This window comes from Heloderma suspectum, chromosome 7 (genome assembly GCF_057233095.1).
Source record: "Heloderma suspectum isolate Gila_16-S chromosome 7, 16-S_ref, whole genome shotgun sequence".
NCBI classification, from domain to species: Eukaryota; Metazoa; Chordata; class Lepidosauria; order Squamata; family Helodermatidae; genus Heloderma; species Heloderma suspectum.
The window spans coordinates 44,949,217-44,965,040 of record NC_139464.1 but is presented as its reverse complement, the minus strand read 5'-3'; the positions used below and the strand labels follow the sequence as shown (position 1 = coordinate 44,965,040).

At 42.2% G+C, this 15,824-nt stretch overlaps 1 protein-coding gene across 6 annotated transcripts in view; it reads left to right on the top strand.

Annotated features, from left to right (window-relative positions):
- Positions 1–4,053: 4,053 nt before the first annotated feature.
- ENTHD1 (ENTH domain containing 1) overlaps positions 4,054–15,824 on the top strand; it is a 45,254-nt gene continuing 33,483 nt past the window's right edge. For 4 of the 6 annotated variants that reach the window (XM_084811757.1, XM_084811762.1, XM_084811756.1 and 1 more), the window contains exons 1-3: positions 4,054–4,217; positions 7,794–8,253; positions 11,306–11,515. In XM_084811757.1, the coding sequence (XP_084667883.1) occupies positions 7,905–8,253; positions 11,306–11,515 (559 nt within the window). In that variant the 5' untranslated portion in view covers positions 4,054–4,217; positions 7,794–7,904. Of the gene's footprint in view, positions 4,218–5,910; positions 6,090–7,793; positions 8,254–11,305; positions 11,516–15,824 lie in introns of those variants that run through there. The other 2 variants (XM_084811760.1, XM_084811758.1) reach the window with 2 other exon arrangements.

Here is a 15,824-nt window from a genome sequence, read left to right as displayed (position 1 = left end):
GTAGATATGATGGTCACCTGAATTAAATTCGCCGATGCCTGTCCATTTTAGTTCGCTGATTCCCAAGATGTCGATGTTCAATCTTGCCATCTCATGTTTGACCACCTCCAGCTTACCTTGATTCATTGATCTACTCGAGATGCTGTAAAAGGATTGGCTGAGCAGCTAGATGCCACCAGCCAAATGGCTTGGGAAAATCGGCGTGTTCTTGATATGATGTTAGCAGAAAAAGGAGGGGTTTGTGTCATGCTAGGTGGACGGTGTTGCACCTTCATTCCTAGCAACACTGCCCCAGATGGCACGGTAACAAGGGCTTTGCAGGGCCTCACCGCCTTGTCTGAAGAATTAGCCGAGAATTCAGGGATTAACAACCCCGTGACTGACTGGTTAGAGAGATGGTTTGGAAAATGGAAACACCTAGCAGCCTCAATCCTTATTTCGCTTGTAGTGATGATAGGAGTTTTAGTGTTATTTGGTTGTTGCATTATCCCCTGCGCTAGAGGCTTATCCCAGCGGTTAATTGAAACCGCTCTGTCAAAACAGATGCTCTTGCTTTATTGTGCTGATAAAGAAACTCCGTTTTAAATGCTTTAAGACGTGAATAAAGACTTAAAGGAGGGAATTGTTAGAAAAAAAAGGAGACTCCATAACCGTTGGCGTCTCAAGTTACGTAAGAGCCCGAGTGGCGGGAAAATATAGGCGGAGCAAAAAGGGAATCATACTGACGCGCTCATGACTAACAGCTTGGTAAGCTGATAGTGACTGTTTATTGGATATTAACTTAGTGAGCCGATGTACTAACTGTTTCATTGGTTACTGGTAAGAACAATAGAAGCGATATGATATAAAGGGCTTTTGCACACATGTCTCGGGGTCCAGACTGCTCTGCACCTGTTTTGCAAAACGTTCAATAAAATAGTGTTGGATCCACTGCTGCCTGCCTGGCATTCTTTTCTTCTAAACCGAAAGCAAGGACTTTTTATCTAACATTGTGACCACCCAGCAGCCACCCAGGAGCTTATCAGAGAAAAATTGGATTTCCGGAGACTGCTTAAAAGTCCGATTCTTTTCCTTAGGTCAGGTTCTCCCCAGTATATTTGCTATGTGCCCCAACCCTCACATTTACCTCGGGTATGTTAGCCCGGCCCATGGGTGTGCCTTTCACCGTGACACCGGTAATGGGGTGTTTCCTGTCCCTGCACAAACCAATTGGTGTCTCCTCATAAGTAATTCCCATTGTGCTGAATGAGGCTTGCTCTCTGAATGCCCGCATCAGAACTTACAGAGATCCCCCTCAATTGACATGGCTCAGCTTAAAGCACAAATCCCTTAAAGGCTGTAAAGCACAATCTTGTGGCTCTGATTCTCCATTGTGTGGTTTATTGCCTTAGGAAATAACTACTTCACACCTTCGTTGTAGAGATCCTGCACAGCATCAGGTTAGAGAAGGGGCTGGTTTCCCATCCCTGTGCCCCCCCCCCACCTCTTTCCCAGCACAAGCATGTGTGTGTCTACTTGGAATTAACTCCTATTCTGCTCAATGAGGCTTGCACCTGAACTGCAGGTGTATCTGGAACTTCATGGGAAAGGCGAAAAGGGGGGGAGTAGGGGGAGCCTCTCTTATAGGTTGAGCAGCCCCTGCCAGTCAGATGACATTCACTCCAACCTGGACCAGGAAGTATGTTCTGTGAAGTGATTCTTACTGGTGCAGAGCACTTGCTCATGGAGCCCTGCATGGACCAAAGCACAGCAAAGCTGATTCCTTTTTAAAAATCCAATACTCCTCCATTCTTCTCCTTCTGTTGCCATGGAAACACCCCCCTGGAGAACTGGATTGGAACCCCAGGAAAGCTGGATTTGGCCTATGGGTCTGAGGTTCCCTACCCCTGCTCTAAGTGAGAAAAAGCAGGCAGTAGGAGATTGGGCTCTCAGGATCCTGCAACAGGAATGCCTCGATTGTGATTTCAAGCTCCAGTCAATCAATCACAGAACAGTTGGGAAAGTTGTATACACTTATTTACCAGTTTAAGACCATGAACAGTGTGGGGTGGAGTCAGAGGAATGATTTCATCTGGTTGCTACCTTTAGGGCTCCTCAGTGCTCCTGATATATCTATATCTACATATATATAATTTAAAATATTTTAACCTGCCTTTCATTTAAATGTCTCCAAGACTGTTAGAAGGATATACCAAAAATAATATGAAGTTGTATGTCATACAATAACACACTAAAAATTCCTAAAAACAGCCTATAAATACTAATTAGAAGCAACGTTAATCTTAGTAACAGCAATATTAATCATATTAGAAGAAATTAGAAGCTAATCAGGACAACCTAGAAGCCTTTTGGAACAGGGTCGCCTTGGCCTGGTATCTAAAAGCTAATAAGGAACCTTAGGGAGATAGTTTCACAGCTTTGGTGAAACTGCAATGAAGGTGTTGGTCCATGTTTCTATCCACTGTATCACAGATGGTGGGGGTACATAAAACAGGAACTCCGAGGCAGATCTCAACACATGGTAGGTTCATATGTTACATCTCAGACAGGACCGACATCGAACCCAAGCTTGGCTAGCTGTGGTTGGTTAAGGTGGGGAAAGGCAAACAGTACCACAGATTCAATTGTGAGCATCAGTATAGTTGTAGTGGTTAGAGTGCTGGACTGGGACATGAGAGATCCTGAGCCTAATCCCCACTAAGCCATGGAGCTCACTGACTGACTTTAGACCAGTTGCTGACTCTCAGCCTAACCTACCTCACAGGGTTGTTGTGAGGGAAAAAAATGGAGGAGGATCATGGAAGCCTCCTTGGGTTCCTCGCTAGAGGGAAAAAAGGTGAGATATAAATATACTAATAAATACAATTCCCAAATAACTAAAGAACCAGATCCCAGTGTTTATTCAGTACATGTTCCCTGTCAACACTTAATCTCCCATCTAAAAGTTTAGCCAGTTTAATCTTGGTGTACAGTAAATACTAACCAGGGCCGCGGTGGCTTAGTGGTTAAGATGCTGAACTGCAGACTGGAAGGTCGGCAGGTCAGCAGTTCGAGACCCGAGTGCCGCGTGACGGAGTGAGCTCCCGTCTTCAGTCCCAGCTCCTGCCAACCTAGCAGTTCGAAAGCAAGAAATTGCAAGTAGATAAATAGGTACCGCCTCGGCGGGAAAGGTAACAGCGTTCCGTGCGCCTCGGTGTTCAGTCATGCCGGCCACATGACCACGGAAGCGTCTTCGGACAGCGCTGGCTCTTCGGCTTAGAAACGGGGATGAGCACCGCACCCTAGAGTCGGACACGACTGGTTGGGGACACCTTTCTACAGTAAATACTCAGGAAAATATTACAGTTCACACCAAGCCCCTTCCCTGAGGAATGAACTCCAGACCTCAGCTCAGTATATATTCTAGCCTACATCCTTCTAGTAATCATTCATTTAAAAATAAATACAGTTTATTGTCATAAAGACTAATCAGTGATTAACAGACTGCACAATCTAGGTCACAGATGCATGTTGCCCCTTATTTCCAGAGAAGCAGTCACTCAGTTCTTAGAAAACTGAGTGACTGTGTAATGCTGGCATGGGAATGCTGCATTTGGCAGCAGTTAGATGTAGAAAGCAAGACTATGAGTGATAGTCAGAAGATGTGGATCAGCCCCAGCTTGAGGGCAACAAATATCTTCTTCTTTTGGGATGTAATAGCCCCCATGACCACCACCTACTGGGAAAAAATGGGGGAAAACCCCACAACTAATTCTTACAAGCAGGCATAGATGCCTGTAACTTTAACAAATCTCCATGTCCCTTTGAGGACTGCACTTCTACGGCCCTTAATTTGGAGAATAGACCCCAAAGAAAAGCCTTCAACCCTCAAGCTGTGGCGCTCATTAAAAAGAAAGCCCTGCTCTGTGACTGTAAGACAATCCCAGCAGAGGTGGTCTGTTGTTTCATCCAACAACAAATCTCCAGATGGAAAACTCTACTTTGAAACAAGGAAAGGGGTGGAGCTACAGAATCAACATTATGATTAGAGGATGAGTAGGAGGGGTGGGTTCTGCAAATGATTGATGGCAGTTTGAATTGCAGGGGGGAAATGTCTTAACTGCCACGGCTGAGTTGTTTCCTCAGGTAGTGGGGCAAAATTAGCAGAACAAAAAAGTCTGCAGGAGGCTGTGAATGGTAGCTTGGAGGAAGTTCAGCCCTATTTATACTCTACATTGGTGTGTATCCTCCTATTTTGCTTTTGTGGCAAACTAACTTTCTTCTTATATATTGGATAAATATAACTAATGTGCTCAGACCAAATGTTAAAACTGTAAAACAGATATGTACTTTTTTTTGGTTAGATTCTATCCTATGACCTGTGAAAAATATATAAATAGATTTGTGGGATGCAAGAAGCATTGATAATGTCTTATTTTCAAACATTTGAACACCTTAAGTGCCTTTCCTCAAAGTGAACCAGTCCCCATTGAAAGTTTTGGCAGACCTACACAATTTGGGGTTTTAGGAGGTCAGTTACGGCTGCGATCATATACATAGTTTCCTGGGAGTAAGTCTGATTGAATTCAGTAGGGCTTTCTTCTAAGTAGACACATATAGAGTTGCATGGTAAAACCATAATGTCCTGACAAGTTTTGGGGAGAGGCAAATTTTATTTCCGACTTATCGAATCTTGTTGCTGTTAAGGATTTGTATCTGCCGCTTATGCTGTTCTTTTCTTTTTAATTGATTTTATTGTATTGTATTGATTGAATTTTATAGCCATGTGGAGTGTTGCTGCCAAACAATTGTGTTACAATATTATGCTATATGTTAACTGGTTTAGCTGGTTTGTGAGTCAGGAGAGCCCTATAAGAACAGATTAAATTGGTTTGTTGAAGATCAAAGCAGGTTGGGATTGACCCAAGGCGAAGAGGGGAGGCAAGAGGGCCAACTTCTCCTTTGTAGCAAGCTATGATTCTAACAGCTATCTGTGACTTGTGAAAAAACCAGATCAAGGTTTGCTGCTGTATAACCAGTATCACACAGCGCATCTCTCTCTGGAAAGAGAGAGACACATACAAAGGCAAAGAACAAATCCTTTGAAATTTTAAAAGATTCATTGAAACACATTATAAAATTTTTCTCTGCATGAGCAATACGCAGCTCCTGGAGAATTGGGAGCAGCAACAGTGGGTGGAGTTTGTGCTAAGCCCTCACTTCTCTGTGTGCTGAATAAAGAACAGTTGTTTGAGGCCAAACAGTTGTGTTTGAGGCCTGCAGTCATTCCTACTACCTACACAACAATTTGTACCTGCCATTTATGCTGTTCATTTATTTTTTAATTGATTGTATTGTATTGTATTGTATTGTATTGATTGAATTTTATAGCCATGTGGAGTGTTGCTGCCAAACAATTGTGTTACAATATTATGCTATGTATTGACTGGTTTAGCTGGTTTGTGAGTCAGGAGAGCCCTATAAGAACAGATTAAATTGGTTTGTTGAACATCAAAGCAGGTTGGGATTGACCCAAGGCGAAGAGGGGAGGCAAGAAGGCCAACTTTTCCTTTGTAGCAAGCTATGATTCTAACAGTTATCTGTGACTTGTGAAAAAAACAGATCAATATTTGCTGCTGTATAACCAATGTCACAGTGCATCTCTTCCTGAAAAGAGAGTGACACATACAAAGGCAAAGAACAAATCCTTTGATTGAAATTTTAATAGATTCATTGAAACACATTATAAAATTTTTCTCTGCATGAGCAATACAGATAACAACTGACTACATTTGAAATGCAAACAAGAAAGGGAATTGGCAAGTGGTAAAAGTGCTATACCCTCCTAATAAAGATTCCTTTCTCTCCTGCTTCTTAGTATCTGTGATTTTTCTTCCCACAAAATCTTAATTAAACCAATACACTTTACAGCTAGCTTCCTTGATGATGTGCATTCATTGATCAAAAGGATAATTTTCGCCTTGTATTTTTGAAAATAAAAAGGTGACCTTTTTTTTTGCTTCAAATTCCTGCTTGGCCTTGGATTTAAAACACCCTTAACTGGAATTTATAATAGCAGTCAGAAAGGACAACAATGTTAGTATATGGAGGTATGTGAGATGAAAAACGAACACATTTGTCATGAATTTTAATATTTTGCTATTACTGCATGTAAAATCTGATTATAGATTGTATCTCTGGTGGAGGCTGAGTGCATGTCAGAGCTTGAAATCAATTTGATACATGACCATGGCAATATTCTCTGGTAACTTGGTCAGGAATTGCATAGAGACTTACTCACCCTGATGCCAACTAATGAAAAAGAGGGGAGAAGGAGGAAAATTTCATAAAGAAGTGAATTGGCAATTCAAAATGATTTAAGCTGTTTGGAGGCTACATTCTCTTTCTATGCTATCACTGCAGCAACTCTCAGTTGTTGGAACCAGCTGTGAAGCCCAACAGTGAAGCTAATCAGTGTAAAAAAACACTATTTCCACAGTTTTGTAGTGGCCATCAGGCAAATGGGCGTTGGGTTTCTTTCTTCCATTTTCCTCTTCATTTTAGAGCCCCTCAGAATGTTAGATGACCAGAATTGCTTCATTCATCTTCTGCGGAAACAAAAAAATGATCCTGCTTCTATATCTTGTCTTTGCCAGATCAGGGTAAATAAAATGCCTAGATCTTTATCTGCCCTGCCTGTGTACATGTGCAAAGGGTTACTATGTACCAAATCAATGAGAATGTGCTGCAGGCTTGCATGCTCCCTCTTCCCTTTCTCCCCTCACCCACAGAAACCCTCCTCACTTTCTTGTTTCACAAACCATAGCTTGCTGTAATGTCCTGAAAATGATGGGTGAAGGTTAATCAGGAATTGTCTCCAAACTATGATTTAAAATAATGCAAAGCAGTTTTTGGAGGCAATCCTGGCTAGTGTGTTAACCTGTATTTTGCCTGATTTGGATATCATGACAAACCAGGAAAGGGAGGACGGAATTCATGAGCCAGAGAAGAAGTGGGAGCCTGCATGCATGTACCAGTAGGATCAGGAAGATGATGTCTGAACTGAGCCATTGTGTTTCAGATGCTCTTTATCCATGGCAGGAACTTAATAAAAAGACATTGCAAAAAATATTTTTGCATCTTTTCCTGCAAATTTAGCTCACATAGTTTTTTTTGCTCAGAAGGTAAGCAGTTTGATTGACAGTATACAAATGGGAACAATGCTCAACAGGGAGGTTTTGTTCTGATAGACGAAAGCTTCTGAAATAATGGCAAAGTCATAGTTAGAAGCAGAATCAACATCTTCAGTAGCATCATCTGCTTTTACAGAAATTTGAGTGCAGTTATGATCATAGTAGGGCCGCGGTGGCTTAGTGGTTAAGACGCTGAACTGCAGACCGGAAGGTCGGCAGGACAGCAGTTCGAGACCCGAGTGCCGCGTGATGGAGTGAGCTCCCGTCTTCAGTCCCAGCTCCTGCCAACCTAGCAGTTCGAAAGCAAGAAATTGCAAGTAGATAAGTAGGTACTGCCTCGGCGGGAAAGGTAACAGCGTTCCGTGCACCTCGGTGTTCAGTCATGCCGGCCACATGACCACGGAAGCGTCTTCGGACAGCGCTGGCTCTTCAGCTTAGAAACGGGGATGAGCACCGCACCTTAGAGTCGGACACGACTGGTTGGGGACACCTTTACCTTTTTTATGATCATAGTACTGTTGGCTTCTGATTATTGGGCAAGACAGTAATTATTTCATATTAACTCTCTTCTTCCAAAATTCTGAGTGGTATCATACCAATCTTCTGATATTTTGTCTGCAGAATCCTTGTGGTTTATTGTATAGGAGAATGGAAAGAACACGAGAGATCACCGCAGAAAACATCCAATATTTCTCATTGGTTTTATAAAGAAAGCAACTATTTGCCACATTCATGGCACTCAGGAGACATGTGAAGAACTTCGTGAAAAACTATTCTGACGCTGAGATAAAAGTCAGAGAAGCAACATCTAATGATCCTTGGGGCCCCTCAAGTTCTCTGATGTTAGAGATAAGTGACCTGACATTCAACACAATTTCACTTTCTGAGATCATGAACATGATCTGGCATAGGATGAATGACCATGGGAAGAACTGGAGGCATGTGTACAAGTCTCTTACGCTCTTGGATTATCTTCTTAAGAATGGATCAAAAAAAGTTATACAGCACTGTCAAGAGGGTTTCTTTAACATTCAGGTGTTAAAGGACTTCCATCATTTAGATGAAGCCGGAAAGGATCAAGGTAAGACTAAAAGTAGTTTAAGAAATCCGTTAAAGTTAAGTGTGTGTGTGTGTACTGCGGCTTGAGGATAGGGAGGGACTTAGTAATTTAATTGCTCAGGAATTCAAATGTTCTGAATCAAAGTCTTATGATTAGACAAATGGAAGGGCCACAGTTCAGTGGTAGAGCACATGCTTTGGATGGGTTCATATTCAGGCCATTTCTACACGAGGCATTTATTGTGCGCTCGTGATTGGCCACTCACGGAAGTTTGCAGGTCCTTTACATGACGTCATCAACCTCCAGGATGTCTCCCAAGGTTTTCCCCGGTTATCCCTCCTTAAAAAAGACTGGAGATAAGCTGGAATAAAAACAAACCACCATTTCTGTAGTGTGTAGTGATGGTGTACAGCATGATAATTCCACCACTAGATGGTGCTGTTTCACTGAAAAATATAGAAAGCCCTGGTAAGGCTGCTGAGAAATGGCATTCTCAATTCCATGTCACATTCATTGTCTAAAGGAGCCAATCCTAATTGTGCCACAGAAATGGAAGCAAAATGCTCTGGTAGGGTTGAGGGATTTTCCATTAATGTAGAGACACCCTCAATCCCTAGCATCTCCATTTAAAGCAGGGGTGGAGAGACTTTTTTTTCTATGAGGGGTAATTGACCCACAGGAAAAGTCAGTCAGAGGATGGGAGGCAACAGCCAGAGCCAGGTTGATGGTGAGCAGAGCCCAAGCCAATAGTGGGTAGAGTTTGCAATATTGCAGGATTTCATAGCTCTCTCCCTCTCTCTGTGCCAGCCCATCTCTCTCTCTCTCTCTCTCTCTGCTGCCATCCCAATTGAAAAAAAATGAGTACATTGGATAACAATATTTTTGGTGAGGCATCAAGCAGGATGGATTAAATAGGTGGCAGTTTAGATTAAATATAAATTATGCAAACTCATGTGAATAGAATAATGTTAGAAAAACTGTTCATGTCATAAATAATTACAATATTGCATTGGTGAGGACGCAATCCTACGGGGATAGTTGGCTGCCTCAGAACACGGAGTGGGGGTGGGTGGGGGAGGCCGGATGGTGCACAGGAAGTGTTGTAATGGAGCTTCCACTGTCCCCGCCCCCGCTGTTTCCCCCCACTCCACACTGCTCTTCTGTATGCAGAGCCAGGGACGAACTGCGCTGCCTACGAGGTGGCGGGGAGGCGGTTTTCTGGGAATCGACCTTGGAGCACTGGCTCCAAGCTTGGTTCCCAGAAAATGAAAAATCCTATGGCCATCTAGCTGTCTGTCTAGCAGCCATAGGATTGTGTTCTAAATGTATTAAATTATTAACAGCACTTGCTGAAAGTATTAACAGCTGGTAGATGAAGCAAACAGTCCTTCAACTTTGAGTCTTTTCATGACTATCTGATAAATTACAATGATGATAGGCCAAATACATGAGACAAATCATATCCCTATATGATGCATGTAAACAAATTCCAACTGTGACAAACCTAATTTGTGTTTTAATGATTTAGATGTGCCAATTATTTTTTATGTATTCTGCAAGATAAGAAAATCATATAATGAAGCAAAATTGCAGCATTGCTTTATTACTGTTCCTATATACTACTGAAACAGAGTATTGTTTTGTTGCTTTATCTCCTATTGACATGAGTGAGAGAATGACTTGCAAATAAATTATTTCATTGTCTTGCATGTGATGAGTCTTTAGCTTCAGACAGTTGGATCAGATACATAAATCATGATGTCAGTGATGCTTAATTAATAACTACTTCAGCAAAAAAGCTTCCCTTCTTTTCACCAGTTTAAATTGTATACATTTATAGTAGTATGCTGTAGCAGGTCAGGTCACAAACTTTGGCAGAGAGTATCTATTAATTGGCTAATATATCGTTTGCAGTGCTTGGACTGCCAATACACCGATTATATTGATGATTCACTAAAATGTATCCCCTCCAGACTGTAAGCACCATACCAAGGCAGTGGAAGCAGGACCAGGCCTGCTTGAACTGTAATGGTATCAGACTCCTCCCTCCACACATGGTTTGCATATGTACTTTGGGTTTATTTAATTTTTTGATACTTAGTTTGCTTTCTGTACAAGTTGTGCATGATTGTTATGCTGTATCTGGGAGCCACCGTTCAAACTATATCTGAACCATGGCCATGATGACTGGTGGATGATGGGGGTTGTAATCCAACTCATCTGGAGGGCACCAGGTGGGGAAAGATGCCTAGAGAAAATGGCATGGGTTCTCATGAGAGTACTTTGGCTAAGAAAATATATAACCTAGTTCTTGTACGATAGAAGGTAATTGATTGTTATAACACTGGGCTTTTTACAAAAAATGAAAAGGGGGATATTCATTTTTTTCATTGATCTTATAATTTTTCTGAATGAGCACAAGGGTTATAATATAATTGTGATCTGAAAAATGCCTTTAAACATTGCTTACAGTATATATATCCTACCTTCTGTTGAATACTTGGATGAAATCCAATGTTGTACAAGTGGAAGGCAGTTTGAGCAACGGACCTTTCCCTCCCCCTCCTCCCCACTGCATCCTGCCCAAGTGTTTCTAGAGGGTTGCGGGGTGGGCGTGGGGGACACCTACAGAGCACTGTAAGCTATATCTTACCAGGCAGAAGTGGAAGAGGAGAATTGCCTGAATTCAGGTGGAGGAATCTTGTACCACTCATGCAAGGTTCCCAAGTTTGTCTCATTCCCCTTTGCTACTGCAGTTCAATAAGATACAGTTCACGTTTAGGTCCTCCCAGACTTATGGGAGGACCTAAACTTTTTGGGAGGGGTACAGGGGGGAGGGGGGAGGAGGGAAGGATCTATTGTGTAAGCTTGCCTTCCATTTGCACAACACTGGATTTCACCTCTAGTTTTGCCAGCTCATTGCCCTGGTATCGTATTATCAAACACTTCAGCATCTTCTGTATCTGTGGAGTCCTGTGACAGATCTAGCGAGCAATGCAGAACACAGTAGTATACTATGTACACATTCACCAAACATTTCTTTTTCTAACTCAAGACTTATTGTTTTCAACAGGTTTCCATGTGCGGGAGAAGGCTAAGCAAGTTCTTGCTTTATTAAAAGATGAACAACTGTTACATAATGAACGTGAAACAGCACGTCGGACTAGGCGGCGCACTTCATATGCAATGCTTTTCCCCCAAAAGGTTCCTAGCAAAGCTCATCTACCAACAACGCCTGCCTCAGATCCTGTTTCAGAGCTCCCTCCTTCAGAGAACGTCCAATGTAAGCAACACATTTAGATTGCAATACAATTATTTGCATTTCAGAGTGTTAACTTCTGAAATTCCAGCATGACCATGGATCCATTAGGGGCTTTTCTACATGAGGCTTTTAACCCATCACTTTACCAAGGCTTCTGTTTCCGCATTCTTTGCGGGATTACGATTGGCTCCTTTAAATGTGTTTTTTTCTGGGGGTTTTCTTTCTCTGCTTTTCTATATGTTCTACTACACAGCCACTAGATAGTGCTGTGGAATTGCACAAATACACGGAGGGTATGGATGTCGGAGAAATCTGTTTGAGGGGTGGAGCTTGATGAGCTTATGCTGGTTTGGTCCCCTGGACCTTGGTCTATTTTCTGCATCAAGTCAGGCCAGTTCGTGGATTTTCTGTATTTTTTTTATTTGACCAAGTAGAGATTTGCGCAAATAGCGCAAATAAAAGAATACTCAAAGTTCCCAGATTTTGGGAAAAACCCGTGGCTCGGCCCACAACTGCGAGCTGAGTCAGGCGGGTGGAAGAAGCCCATCAACCCCCTCAAAGGGCTAGATTTACAAGCAACAGACTTCCCTAAAGGAAGGTTTCATGGTGCCATCCAGGATATACCAGACTGTCCTTGTTAGAAAAAAGCCACCGCTAAAATGGTTGCAAAGCATGGGATAGGCCCCAGGGGATGATGACATCATGTAAAGGGGTCACAAACTACAGTGCGTGAGGAATCACAAGCGCATAATAAATGCCTCATGTAGAAAGACTCTAGGTGTCCTTAGTTATACCCCATCTATCATTATCTATCACAAGCAAAAACAACAGTGGTTTAGCTGACCAACTGTTTCGGTGATGTGATGACGAGGCATCTGCTTGGCATGGGGAGCAGGATGCTGGACTAGATGGAGCTTTGGTCTGATCTTTTGGTCTGATCTTTTTGTGTTCTTATTTTCTGATCTGACACCAAAAAATGGCAAGAGTGATTTAATAGTATGTATCAGAAAGTTTAACTGAAAATCCCAAGTCTCTCAACACGTTTTCGAGTGCACCTGCTCTTTCTTAAGGGACTATTGCAAGCTTTGCCATCTACCTTTTCGGTAAAGCAATTTGGAACGTTCCTGTGCACAACTCGGTAGGGTTTCAGGAAAGTTACAGCCAACATACGTTTTGGATCGTCACTCTGGTGAATGAGGGCAGAACAAGTGAAGGAGTTTCCCAGTTGAAGTGTAGAGGTCCTTAAGCCAGAATTATAGCTATTTTGTTCAGGACTGACATAAATTGGCAGAGTTGTATGAGATGTTGATGATCAGTGTTACTGGCCATTACCAGAATTATGTAGGTTTGCTGGAATTGATGCTTATGTAGGAATTTGGATTAGCTAAGAAGATAGAACTGAAACCTTTCACTGACTCATACTGAATATTAAAAAGCATTCAACTCAAGTTATAATGAACGACCATTCTAATCCTTGGTTTTTGTGAGAGAAAATTAAGTGTCTCCTGATAAAGAAAAGATCCATTAAGTAAAATGCTCCAAAAAAACAATGTCTCTTTCTACACTTCCCTTTCCTGCATGCCAAGTTGAAATGAAGAATGTTTATTAATTTATTATTATTGTTGCTATTATGTTTAATGAGTTTTTGTGTGTGATATGTCTAGATCCTGAGAATATTTACTAACACATAAGCCCCATTCAGTGCAATGGGACTTACTGCATGGAAAGTGTGTTTAGGCCTGCAGCCTTCTTTGGGAGGAACAGTGATGACTAGGGGTTGGGGCGGGCATGTAGCACCAGAGAGGGAGCCAGCAAGACAGCATGCATGGGTTCTCAATGAGAAAATGCTGCTGACATTTGTTCCTGCTTTCTGTCCTCCTCCCCTAGGGGGATGGGCAGGGTTCTAATCACACAGAGGTGCTTCAATTCTTCTCCACAAAGATGTGTGGAAGAGCTTGCTGGGCAAGGTGGCAGTTGTTACAGAGCTGGGACAGGGCAAATTCCTATGGTGCCCACATGGTGGGAGTTTTATCACTGCCTCCACCAACCCCATCCCTAGCTTCAATCCATTCCAGCCCTTTCTGCGGCTTATCAAGCACAGGCAGGCAGGTGCAGTCTGGGGTTTTCCTAGAGCAACTTTGGGTCTGGGTCGGATTCTGCAAGCACTGTACAGCAGGAATCTATTAGTGACTGCTGGGCCACTCACCATTTACTTCTCAGGCTTGAAATAAATGGCATCCATCCCCTTCTCACTGCAAGCTCCCCCAAGCAGCTTACAAGCCTTAACAGATTGGAGGGCCGGGCAGGGGGGGGCTCTATTAGCCAGCCAGTCTTCTGGCAAAGGCTGAGGCTCAGAATATGTTACCTCTCCCTGCGAGCTCCTGCACCCTCAAAGCTGGTATTACCTCTGCCCTTGCAGCGCAGCCCGTCAACCCCAACTACTCCAACCTGCCCCATTCTCTTTCTCCCCTCTTTGCAGCCAGAGCAATTGCTCAGTATTTATTATCTTGCTTTTTTATTATCTCAATTGCAAAACTGCAAAATTTTGCTCATAAAAAAGTCACAAATGAATGATCAATTGCTGGCTATAAAGAGGAATGCGGTAATTAAGTTCACCGCTCCCCAGCAAACAACAGGAACAGTCTAATGATGGATTACTTCAGGTATGTTTTGATTCATGAGGAACAGGAAGCAATAATTAGACAGAAGCAACCAAGAGAAGATTTTTAATTAAAGGGACAGTAGCCATGAAAAAGCCTCTATGGTGGTTTGCCAGTTCACATTCAACAGGCTGGTAGTGGAATTGTGCTATGATCTAAACTAACTAAACAATCACTATAAATCAACTCTAGAGAAAGATGGGAAGACAACTGAACAAATGCTGAAATGTAGTGAAATGGCAATGCCGTTGTCTGGATTCTGTGTAAAAACTCCGTGAACAAAGGATGGTATTTCTGGATAAAACAGCTACTGTGCAAGCAACCAATTGCATCTTGCCATTAATGAATGTACAGAATAAGCCAGTTAGCCAAGCACCTTCACTGATCCTGAGAAGAAATAGGGTCTCTGTTGCCAACTGTACTGCCAAGAGAGAATGGTTCTTTTTAGGATTCAGAAACAATGAACACATTAATGGGTGAAGGCTAAAAATTTTATTAGGCAGGAACAAACTAACACCTTAAGAAAGCAAAACACTACAGGGAAATTATTGCAGCAAGAAACTACAGAACAAGATTATAATGCTTATGTCCCTGCAGTCACTGGGAACCCACTTGGAATCAGTGACGAACTGACTCCAATAAAGGCTTGGTACACAGCACCTCCTGCTTGTGTTGAGGTTCTGAATTGGGAATGTCCCAGAGACTGTATATTTACTATGGTCACGTTAATCCCACCTATATTCTGGCTGTACTCCAGTAACCTTGAGGATGTTTATGCGTTTTTACAAAGTGAAAGGATTAGCCCTAGCAAATGGTAAGCAGCCAGTACAGATATGAGCATCCCAGACACTCCTGCCTGTACTAGGAAACAGACCTTGAGATCTAGCGAAGGTTTATGGAAAAGTACCATCTGAGAAAGATAGCTGACTCTGGGAAATAATGATAATGATAATAAACAACCATTGCTTCACTACTTAAAGCAAGCAGGCCCAGCTGGAAGTCTAAGCACAGAAGGAGCAATTGTTCTAAACCGCTAAATTCCTCGCTATAACAATTGTCTTCCACATTTCCACTACAGGGTCTACACTATGAGAGTAATGCTGAGCAAGGTCTGAGGACATCTTTTCACTTATGGCTGCTTCATGTTACTTTTTATAGATGTGCACATGTTTGTAAGTCACATCTGTGTATGAAGATATGAACAAAACAATGCAAGAACAACAATCGGTTTATCAGTCTGCAGGACATGTGAGCTAAGCTGTAACATTTCAGCTGGCTTTCTGTAGTACAGCCATTGCCTAGGGCCTCACCACACTGGACAAGAAAATAAATATATCACTTTGAATAATTGTTTATTAACCACTAAAAGATGCAGTGTATAAGAAAGCTGTTATTAAGAGAACCCGAAACAGCAGTTAATTAAAACAGAAATGGCCTGGGACTGCAGCACCAGTTCATTTATTGCTACATACTTCCATTTGTCGACAGATAAAAATCACTGCCACAGGACTGTAGTCTTAAAACTTTCCATTCTCTTTCAAATGGTCTCTAAATTCCTTTTTAGCTGCTCATAATGGGAAACACATGCCTGCCCTGCTCCAGTGATAACACTCCTTTTAAATACTAATTGGACGATTTAGTGACAGAGAGGGAAGATACTAGCCCTAATT